This window comes from Cimex lectularius, unplaced genomic scaffold (genome assembly GCF_000648675.2).
Source record: "Cimex lectularius strain Harlan isolate CLEC.00 unplaced genomic scaffold, Clec_2.1 scaffold28, whole genome shotgun sequence".
Lineage (NCBI taxonomy): Eukaryota > Metazoa > Arthropoda > Insecta > Hemiptera > Cimicidae > Cimex > Cimex lectularius.
In genome coordinates, this window is record NW_019392712.1 from 447,793 (window position 1) to 459,854 (window position 12,062).

Here is a 12,062-nt window from a genome sequence, read left to right on the forward strand (position 1 = left end):
TTTTTTTTAGTAACGCTTTTCATTTCATTCAGCCATTTTATTTATACACTTCTTGGGTTAGGTATGTAAGATTTAATCATTAATAAGTTAGTAACAACCCCCCCCCTAAAGAAAAAAAAATTGTTAAATTCTACTACCAAGAAGGTAAATTTTGAGTTTTTTAAAAAAATGTTTTCATTGTCTTTTCATTGCCAACAAAAACACATATTGTGCACTAACCAATTTAAATATTTAAAAAAATATTATGGACTTATAAAAATTTCTACTCTCCGAATCATTACGATGGGGCTCACACCAATGTCAATATGAATGATGGCTTCCTTAAGAATGAAAAAATATAAGTTATAAAACTAAAAAAAAAATGTTCCACCTAATTTCATATCGAAGTTGTAAATATTAAACCTATATATATAAAAGGAAAAAACCTCAAAAACAGCTTCGAGGGATTACCAATTATTCCATATAATTATGTATCTACAAAATAAGCTAATGGATGTGGGCTTAACAATCCATTGGTGAATTCCACTACATCAAGGCTGATCTTTCTTGGGTTAGAAGGGTGATTTTTTTAAAACAAATTAACGTTAAAAAGAAGCAATTTGACAAATACATTTTTTTCTTTTAAGTAAGGCACAAAGTTAAATTGATTCTTAAGTTTTCTGTTTTATAATATAAAACTGGAAAGCAAATGTTTACCCTATTATTAAAGGATAGAATTACCTAACTGTAAAAGTTAAACGATGATGAAGTAAGACCCTACGTTGGTGATAAAAGGAAAGATCTCGATGACCTCGGATATCACTTTGCTTTTTGTTAGGCCAAAGGCAGATTGTGTATATTCCTAAGGAAACTAAAAGACACAGAGCCTTTTGCTCAAAGAAAAAAAAAACCCTTAAAAAGGAGAACGACCTTATGCCGAAAACTGTCTAAATTATTCATCAGGTATGCTTTTCAGGAGGAGGTGTATGCCTTGATTTCCGTGTAAACTTGGGAAAACGAAGTTTACTCTTTTTAAAGTGTTTCTCGGATGAGCTAATATCTTCTGCAGCAGTCGAATTGGAATCTGTCGAATAGCATTCCTCTTCCAATGGCATCCCGGATGAAGAATGCAAATCGACCTTTTGGCTTCCCAATCTTTTTTGCCTTGTTTGGATGACAGGCATCACAGGCGATTCTAAATTTGTGTCCGATTGCGACGACTTAACTTGCAATGGAGCCTGGAAACAGAAAACAAAAGTGTTATTTTGATTACATTTTGAAGCAAAATAAATAATAAATTTAAGTCACACGTGTTAACATTAGTGTTTAGGGTTTCACAGGGTGCGTAAAACTAATTTGAATTGCTTTGTTTTTCAAAAATATTTTTTTAAACTATTTTACTTACTGCACCTTTTGGTTTTTGTAACATTTTATATGTTTAATTTCATTTAATATCATCATTTTATTTTCTTATCCTACATTAAAAAAAAAAAATCATCTAAAATATTATAATAATCTTGAAATACATGCACAACAAAGGCAGAAAACCATATTTTACAAAGACAATCTTAAACAAAAATTACTTAAATTTTGGGGTGTCAGTAGCCTCAATAGTTAAGGTTTTGACATGGCACTCATAAGTGTAAGTGGCCCTGAATTTGAACCCGAAATATTTGCAAATGGTTTTTTTAAATAAAAAACACTAGCAATTGTTGGCTCTGGAGGCCCATTGGATCAAACAAACTGATAGTGGTCGTATTTTTCCGACCCGACTACCTGCAATTCTCCTTGTCAGTACAAAAAACGCAGAACTGAAGCACAGAAATGAAATCAGTAAGCAAAAGTTTGGGACCGTTTTTTGTTACCATTACAAAATTAGTGGCAATACTGACATTCATTTCTATTTTACTAACCTCGTGTTCATTTTGGAATTCTTGACTGTACGAGTGGGCGCTGAATTTATCTCTGTGGCTAAGGGTTGAAGACTTCCTACTTCTTGAAAAAATTTCATCACCGCTGTTGACAAATAGAAAATACAAATTCAAGATCTTTGCAACAATTTGGTTTAAAAAATTATCTACATCGGTACTAATTTTAATAATTTTTTCTGTCGGTCCTATTAGATTTTTGAACACTAGGAAAAAATACAGCCTTTTTGAGGTTTAACGATACTATGAGCTAGTGAAGTCCTTCATTATGCCTAAGATGATGTGAATAAATTTAAACAACTTCATACCAACTAGGTAAAAAAAAATGTGAAAGTTACAAAGATAAACAGATTTCAAAATACTTACAAATCGCCACCACCAACTGCAAAATCGACAACGCTGCTTTCCAAATTGCTAGGGCAGATTGAATCATCGTCCCCTTCTAATTTTTCGCTTCCAGATGAATCAGCACCAGTGGCTCCGCTTTCAAAAGCAAGCCTGTCTATAAAAACAAAAATAAAAATGAAAGTGCAAAATATAAAATTTGACAATTCTATCAATTACAAGCACATATCTGTATAAAGATATTTTAGTAAATAAATACACTTCTGTGTCAAAAATATCGCATATATAAACCTTGAAATTTCAGTTTTGACCTTAACCCACATTTTGTTTTGATTTGGGATCAATCACTGTTTATCAACAAACGAAGAATCAAAGTTTTTCTCTGTTCATTTCAAGACGTTCACACACATCTAACATTTCTCATAAACTACAAAAACTTCAGGGTGTTTCAATTTTTTGACAGGGAGTATAATTTACTTTCTATTTCTAATCTTCCCTTCTTTGCTAAATTTAAATATATGTATTTTTTTCATGTAAAATTTAATACGCAAGTTATTATAAACGAAAAACAATACAACAGTTGTGAGCCGAAAGATGTCAAACTTTCAGCTTTCAACCAAGATCTTAAAAAAAAAAAAAAAAAAAAAAAATAATAATAAAAAATAAAAATATACATATAAAATAAAATCACCAATTTTTCAAGACAGTGCGGATAAAGAAAAAACGTGACTTTCTGGACAGGAGCAGTCGTGAATAAAGAGGATAAAAGTGAAAAAAAAGTTTGCAAAAGTATGGGAAAGCGAAACCAATTTATCCAAATAGAATAGTCTATAAGCAAGAAACACATGCAGATTCATTTCAATTTTCTTGTAAAATAGTGTAAAACCTAAGAATTTCAGTATTTCTGTATATACAATTACTGATAGATGTTTAGAAAAAAATATCTGAGCCCTTTTATTCATTAATAATTTATTAAATAATTAAATGTCTTATAAGTCTAATCACTTGCGCTTATGTCGGACGTAACTCCGATATTATTGAGAAAAAATAAAAAACATCTATTCATCAATTAGTTCTTGATGAACATTACATATTACATATTTGCCAATAAATTTGCCAATTAATTACAATGAGATATACTATTTTTTTTTTTTTTAAAGTCTGTTTACAAAAATTACTTTCTGTTTTTAAGCAATTGAATGTCAAAAAAATAAAAAACAAAAACTTTCTGCCTTTGATAATTCTTTACAAGTTCACTTGTAACTCTTGAGTTAAAACAATATTGCAAACAATCAGAAAAAAATTAAAACAATTATACCTGATGAAGAAAAAATGCCATTGTCTTCATCAAGATCATCTTGGCTACTCATTCTGCCTAAAATCATAATAAATGGTAAAATTACAGTACAAGATTTGTTCTTGTTTTATTTGATAACACAAATATAAAAAAAGCTAATTTTTAATTTTTTTCACAACGGTTAAAATTTGGGTGCTAATTAGGTTAACATGCAAATCATTAAAATCAGAAGCAGTCTTTTATTAATAGCATTTAGAAAATAATAAAACAGAGCTAGTGACTCGATTTCAAACGAAATCAATGTTGGACTGTTTAACTAATCAGATGAAATCACAAAAGTGTCACGACGATGAGGGATGCTCCAGAATCCAGAACGAGACATGGGCTCTGATCATGGTGACAAGTGTTCGCTGGTAATAGATGTTTGGCACTCATTGGGGAGTGGAGAATATTTCCAGTTTAAAGGTATTTACACTCATTAATCTTTATGGGCTAAAGTATTTTTCTTTTCTTATATTTAAAACAACATGGATATGTTTTTTGGGCTGGATACACAAATTTTTTGGTATTGACCATCTTCAAGTTACCAAGGAGTGTGCATGGGATGGGTTAGGAACTATAACATATCCATGATTCAATATTTTTCTGTGAGTTTTTTCGATACACTCACAGACCAGGATGATTGGAAACGACCAGACTACAGGCTTTGTAGCCTCGCAGATCAAGACTTCATTTGACTAGGGATTTTATTTTATGATAATTTTAGTTTTTATTGCTCAGATTAAAAAATATATTACTTCCAGATCCATTCTTACAAGTCAGGACATCTTTTGACTATGAATTGCATTTATGAATATATGTTTTCAATTTTTATATTCACATTTAAAAATATTAGTACCTGAGCGCTTTATAGCATTTTGGGAGGGGGAAATTAAAAAAATCAGTCATAAATCTACACACTGGGAGAAGAACAAGGAAAGGAAAACAAAAACTTAGTGAATACAAAAGCTTGAATTGCTTGACCTCTGTTTTGTTTCTTTACATTGATATGTTTTTGTGTTAGATATACAATTCTTTTGTGTTTTACACGCCATTACACATGAGTACAAATGGATTGGATTTGGTACCAGTTAGGTTGGGTTAAGGATGGGTTGGGTTAGGTAGGGTTAAGTTAGGCAGTGCTAAGGACAGGTTATTTAGAAAATATGGGAGGGCGAAGTTTAATAACCGTCTGGAAGAACAAAAAACAAAATTAAAAGATAAAGTTTTGAAAACTGGAAAATCTGAATTCACCTGACAATTTATTATGAAACAAGTGACTACATCAAGATTCTCATTACATCCTGTTCATCCTCTGTTTTTGATTCTAAATGAGGATGATCTTCATCTATCACGATGCAGTTGGCTTGAAAGCCAAGATTATCTTGGTTAAACAAAGGATTCAGGATAGGATGAAGATAATTTCAAAAATAGATTATATCATCATATACATCCCATCCTTTCACCACCGGTTGATACCATCTTAAGACTTTTTTTTCTATTTGACTTAATATGGGTGAAAAAATTTCCTTCATTGATACAGTTCAATATTTTTAGATATGCTGACGTCTAAACTCAGGGGTACTATTGGTATTGCATATAGGATGAGAGTTTTTAGAAAACCCGTTGTCATTACACACGTTGTATTATAAAAATATAACTAAATACTAAGCCTCCGAGGTACAAAATTTATTTCCGTTTATCACAATCCAATTCTTTTTTGTCCTGTATCTCGCGAATTGACGGCATAAGGTACCTTGGAGTTCCATTAGCTTAGATAAATAACAAGTTTCAGATTTAATTTTCATTTGGTCATATTTGTTTTTTTAAATTTTATTACCTTAATATACAGGCACTTTTTGAAATTCCCACATAAGAGTTTTTAAAGGTATTTTATGAATTCGATTCAGCCAAAATTTTCAACTCTCCGAATGTAAGAGGGAATGGTAAACATGTAATAAAGCTTCTCTGCCTTACCAGATATGAAAAATCTTTGTAAAACCAATTATAAATATTGGCCTTTTTAAATATCAGTGATGAGATGATGCTATGATAACTACTATTATTTTTTATTAAATGGGGGTTTACAACAACAGAGATCATACTGGGATGCCGGCGTTTAAGAGGAAAAAAAAACAACAGCCATTTGTAAGTATGTCAGCTGGATTTGACCCTGGGACCTTTACCTTAAAGTAATGAGGGCCGTGTCAACACCTTAACAGGGAACACACCCAATGCAATGCCACGTGATGTGACCCTTGCTCCGTTTTGGTACAGTGTGCACATCTGTTTAATGTCAAGCGTATACCACGTACAGTCACACAGCTTGTATCATAAATCAGTATTACAATCGCAACGCCTCTTTTGTTCTTAATGCGCTATTTTGAGCAAAATCATTTAATAAATAGTTACATTTTTTGAGCAAAACCATGTAATAAATTGTTAGTTAAATTCATTCTATCAATAAATGGTACTTCGGTGTTTTGATAAATTTCCTGCCAAACCATTAAAATTAATTTTTTTAAGTAAAAATTAATGAATTTTAGATCTTGCATAATTTGGTTTATAAGTATGTTGTAATTGATATAATGATAATACTACATGTAGTTTGAATAAAAATATGAGTATCCGGTTCTTTTGTCTTCTACTGTACTCGATGCTACCCGACAAAATCTGGACTGTGGGGATCGCAGAGCTTAGAGTAGGGTAGCGTTGCGTGGCATCAGGCAGATGTCACGGGGGTAATACAATCTTATGGAAAATTGGACATTGGATTTGCATCAGGTGGCTTCAGGTAGTGTCGCGTAGTGTAGCATCGGGTAAGTGTGTTCCTCGCTTAAACCATTGCGGCCATCAATGCCCCTATGTTATGATTATATTTCATCCCAATTATTTATTAATTTTTAATATTCCATAATTAAGTTTTGTTTTGTAATTCCTCTTGGGATTTTCAAATTGCCCAAACAAAAAATTTATAAATACCTGGAGCATCTTTTATTGCCCGTGACAAAGCTTAAACAATTTACCGTATGTCGAGTGGTATCCAGCATCAATAACTAGACAAATCCAGTCAGATCAGTCTCTTAGGAAGAATCTTGGTCTTCCAAAAATGCAATTTTTTTCTTTCTACTTACAGGAAAATTTTCAAAATTTTACGTTTTGATGATAATAAGAGTCAGGTTCTCTTTTATTCCAGGAGTCTTTTTTAAAAGAAAATATGGCATATTGAAAGGACGAGCACTGGGGTTCAAATACCTACCCCGCTTCCCAGTAGTGAACCCCGGAAAACTTTCGTCACCGTCCTGATGAGGGGATTCATATTGATCCCCACGGCATGGTACGGTGCGAAAAGGCTAAAGGGGCTCTAGTGTCCTGTCCCTAAGTGAGGTACTCGCTTTCCCAACCACTCCTCACTAAACAAAATCCTACCACCAACCCCTCTCCCTCCATCCTATCACCCCCTAACAAGGGTCTTGGGCTTGACAGAAAACAGCATCCGCCCCAATCAAAGGTATAATGCGTTCCGTGTCGAGTGATTCACTGGCAGCCGGGGTTAATGTGGCTGTCTTGAACGGAGCCTCTCTAACACCGGGCGACATCAGAGAGTAATTAGCCTTACTCCATCATGCGGGGCACTGATGGAGCGGACCTTATAGTTCCCTAGCTACTTGTGGGAATCAAATGAGTACAGTAAATAAAAAACTAAACCTAGAGCAGGTTTATCTCACTGCTCCAAATACATCAAGCAATCTGGGGACCAACCCCCAGATGGACACTCAGTCCTTGAAAACAAAGGAGAGTCCACCTCTCCCTCCTAAAGACCAACACCAGTCACTACGTGGGAAATTCAACACCACACAAACGAAGGGTTCAACACCTTCAAGTAGCAACACTAGAAAATATAGACCCTCTCTTGGGAAACTAAAAGGAAAGAAAAAAGTATCCGCCGAAATGCCAAAGCTAGGAGAACCAGGCGGGAAGAAAAACGACCCTCTCAGGAAAGGTCTTAGTGGTGCTATGACCAAATGGTACCTGAGAGCAATAAAATCGAGGAAAACACCCGAAGAAGCAAGGAGATTGGCCGACAAAAGGAAGGCTAAAATCCACAAAGAGAAACTGGAGGTACAATCATCCAGCAAGAGGGCAAGAGAGCAATCTCTTACCCCCAAGGAACTAAGAAAAGACAAGAAAGCAAAGCCATCCTCTCCTCAGGCGTAGTTTAGAGCCAGGGAGGCTGTTCCAAGCGTAAGCTACGCCGAAGCAGCAAAGATCGTAAGTGTGGCTTTACTACCGGAGGAATACCCTCTGGTAACCCTAACAACAGAAGAGCTGACCCATCTGGAGGAAACCCTCATTGAAGAAATCTTAAAAGGATGAGAAGCCAAAATACAGTTTGAAGGCATACACTTCAGGCCAGGTATGATGGTCTTAGACTGTCAAGATGGCAAAACTGTACAAAGGCTGCAGGAAATAGCCCCTAAACTGGAGCTAAGTAAACAAAAGAAACTGACAGTGAGGGTAGGGGAGGATGTTCCCAAATCTCACTCGATAGTAGTGCTCTTCCCTAGGACAAAACTAAGAGAAGAACAACGAACCCTAGCACTGGTCAAAGTGCAGAACGATGGGATCTGCACTGAGGCGTGGAAAGTTCACTCAGTGAAAGCGGAGGGGCCTGGGATTGTCATGATCCTGGGCATCGACGACACTTGGCAGAAACGATAATTTCAAGAGGACATACCTTCAATTTTCGTTTTGGGAGGATCCCTGTGAGGGGCCTGAAAAAGGGAGGGGGAGGAGGCTACAAAACGAGAGAAATCTCACACCTCCACCCCAATCACCCCCCCATCCATTCAAACAGAGCAGACCCCTACAGCGACGCCTCCACCCACGGATACTACCTCCGAAAATACTGTTGAGATGGAGGTTGACCAGGTCATCCTGAAGACCTCCTCTACAGATGGAGCCAAGAGTGCTCACTGAGGAGGAGCTATTGGGAGAGGAGACACCTCCTCCTCCCCCAAAAGAATAACCCTATATGGAAGAAATGAGAATGGCCCAGGTGAACATCCACCACGCTAAAGCTGCCTCGGCAGTAATAGCTAGGATGTTCACTGCACAACATCTATGGGCAATTCTCATCCAGGAACCCTGGCAGTGGAAAGGACAAATTAGAGGTTTGTCCTGCAAAGATGGTAAGACTGTATGGGATTCCAGACAGGAAAATCCCCATGCATGTATACTGATTAGGAAAAACACTAATTATCTCTGTCTTTCAGAATTCATGACTGGAGACTTAGTTCCCATCAAGGTAGATACCAATCGATGGGAAGAGACAAGAAGCAGTAGTAGCATCGGCATACTTCCCAGGAGAAGAGGACCACCCTCCTCCTGATGAGCTACGAAGGCTAGCCAGCTACTGCAACAAGAAGAATCTCCCCTAATAAGGTTCGACATCGAATCAGATAGGACAGACCCTACGCCATTCAGAAACCCCCGAAACACAAATTGGGCAAGGTTCACCGAGATGGTAACACAAAGTTTAAACCATGCAACAGTGAAGAGAGTACCAAATACCTGCAATGAATTGGAACTTGCAGTTAGGGAACTTACAGGGAATATAATTGATGCATATGAATCAAGCTGACCTGTTAAGGTCCCAAAAAGTAGACAAGAACCACCTTGGTGGAATGCAGAACTGGGAAAATTAAGGCAAGAAACCAGGAAAGCGTTTAACAAGGCTGGACTAGAAAGTAACTGGGGAGAATATAAACGGTTACTTACTTCATATAACCAACCATGCCATCCGCAGGGCGAAAAGAGAGAACTTTCGCAAATTCTGCGGAGAAATCTCCACAGTATACACAGCAGCTAGATTGCACAAGGCACTAGCAAAGGACAGATCAGACATAAACACTGCCTTAAGAAATGCAGAAGGCAAGTACACAGAAGACATGAAACAAAAAGCAATACTCCTTCTAAGTACACATTTTCCAGGCAGTACCTATGACATCTCCCCAGAAAACGTGAGAGCAGATAATCCCAAGAAAGAAAATTGGAAGAAAGCATCTGAAATAATCACAGAGAAGAAAATCCTCTGGGCGATTAACACTTTCAGCTCGTACAAAGCACCAGGAATGGATTTTTGGGATTTTCCCCATCCTGCTACAAAAAGGAATGGATATAATTACTACAACATGGCTGCGATTATATAGAAGTAGTTAGCACTAGGTTACATACCACAGACATGGCGTAGGGCAAGGGTGGCTTTTATACCAAAAGTGGGGAAAAGAGACCCTACATCATCTAAATCCTACAGACCAATCAGCTTAACATCCTTTCTATTAAAGACCCTTGAAAAGCTGATAGAAACTATATAAGAACGACAGCACTGGTAAACAAGCATACATACAGAGCAGGAAGATCAACAGAAACTGCACTGTACCAGCTTACCAGTGACCTAAAGGAAACACTGGAAACAAAGGAAATAGCAATCTGCGTGTTCCTCGATATTGAGGGAGCTTTCGACAATGCATCTCATGTATCAATGAAAGCCTCCCTGGGGAAAAAACATGTAGACCAAACCACATCTAGATGGATTGGAGAACTGCTAAGAACCAGAATAGCTGAGACAAATGTAGGAACAGACACTATAGAAGTTAGCACAACAAAAGGATGTCCTCAAGGAGGGATATTATCTCTTCTTCTATGGAGCCTAACAGTTGATGAACTGCTCGAAACCCTGGACCACTCAGGAATAAAATGTCAGGGATATGCGGATGACATAGTTCTGACTGCCAGGGAAAAATTCGAGGAAACCCTCTGCGATATAATCCAAGAGGGACCGAAAATGACAGAAGAATGGTGTAAAAGTGCAGGCTTGGGAATCAACCCAAACAAAACAACTATAGTCACTTTTACACAGAAAAGGAAACTTGATCACATGAGGGAAATAATACTCAATAACACCGTGATAGAAATCAAAAATGAAGTCAAATATCTGGGCATCGGGCATCACACTAGATAAAACACTAACATTTAAGAAACACATCAGCTCTATCATCACAAAGGCGACACGAGCTTTGATGGTGTGCAGAAGGATAGCAGGAAGAAAAGAAAGTGGGGATGCAGACCAGAAACCATGTTATGGATGTACACCATGATAGTAAGACCTTTACTTACATACGGAGCTATAGCCTGGGCTGATAAAGCAGAACAAATAACCACTAGGAAAGAACTCACAAAAATACAGAGACTTGCATGCATCTGCATAACGGGAGCAATGAGAACATGTCCTACAATTAGCATGGAAAAGATAATAGGATTAATCCCCCTTCATCACATGGTGCAGAAAACCATCATCAACTTTATCAAAGAGAAACCTCCAACAGGAATAAATCTGAAATGGAGAGATAGCAACAAACTATGGAAAGATCATCCGTCACTCATGGCTCCAAGAGACGACATGAACAGCATGTTTGAATTTAACCAAAAATTCCGAATATATCTGGGTCCCAAAAAACAATGGGAAAGAAAGGGAAATAACTCTTTTAAAAGTGGCACCATCCTCTGGTACACAGATGGATCTAGAACACAAGAAGGTACAGGGGGCAGGAGTATGTGGACCCGGAACCAAATACTGGGAACCCATGGGAAAACACACCAGTATCTTCCAAGCTGAGATTCATGCAATTGAAAGATGTACCCAATTCATTTTAAGTAAAGGGTACAAAAACAAGAATCATGTCAGATAGCCAAGCAGCCATCAAAGTACTAAGCTCAAGTATCATTAGTTCAAGGATGGTGCTGAACTGCAAAACCAAATTAAACATAGGTATGCAGAATAAAGTCAGCCTCGAGAAAGCGGACACCTTTGCAAGGAAAGGGGCTGCCACACCACTGATAGGACCCGAACCCTTCTGTGGCATAGGAATCCACACTATTAACGAATATCTCAGACAGAAGGACAAAAAGAAAATGAAGGAACAATGGAATTCACTCATTGGACACAAACAATCCAAGAAACGTCTAACCAATTTTGGTAAGAAAGAAATCACAGAATGTGTCAAAGGAAGCAGGAACAGACTACGAATCCTAACAGGACACTGGAGATTAAATGGACACTTAAAGAAAATTGGAACAATCCAAGATGGCAAATACAGATTCTGCAAGGAGGCAGACTGAAACTGGGCCTATTAATCAAATTTCTTGATGAAATAGGACTCACCGATGTGGTTTTGGCAGAGAACGGGGGATACAATAGCTCTTAAAGGGCGCAGTATACTATACCCTGAAAAATCACATCTACATCTACATCTACAAGGGCGAGCACTATAAATTCATTGCACATATAAATTAAATTCATCTAAGCTGTTTTAATCAAGCGATTACCTTACACCTATTAAAGCACACATTAAGCATCAGGATTTAAACTACTCAAAGTATATAAATTTTGTTCATCACATTATCTTCGATGC

General features: G+C 36.9%; 1 protein-coding gene across 3 annotated transcripts in view; it reads right to left on the reverse strand.

Annotated features, from left to right (window-relative positions):
• LOC106669979 (stromal interaction molecule homolog) overlaps positions 1-12,062 on the reverse strand; it is a 22,636-nt gene continuing 10,574 nt past the window's right edge. Inside the window, exons 11-14 of one of the 3 annotated variants that reach the window (XM_014399909.2) lie at positions 3,571-3,627; positions 2,274-2,409; positions 1,893-1,995; positions 1-1,217 (exon numbers count right to left, since the gene is read on the reverse strand). In XM_014399909.2, coding sequence (XP_014255395.1) covers positions 939-1,217; positions 1,893-1,995; positions 2,274-2,409; positions 3,571-3,627 — 575 coding nt within the window. In that variant the 3' untranslated portion in view covers positions 1-938. The remainder of the gene's footprint in view (positions 1,218-1,892; positions 1,996-2,273; positions 2,410-3,570; positions 3,628-12,062) is intronic. The other 2 variants (XM_014399910.2, XM_014399911.2) reach the window with 2 other exon arrangements.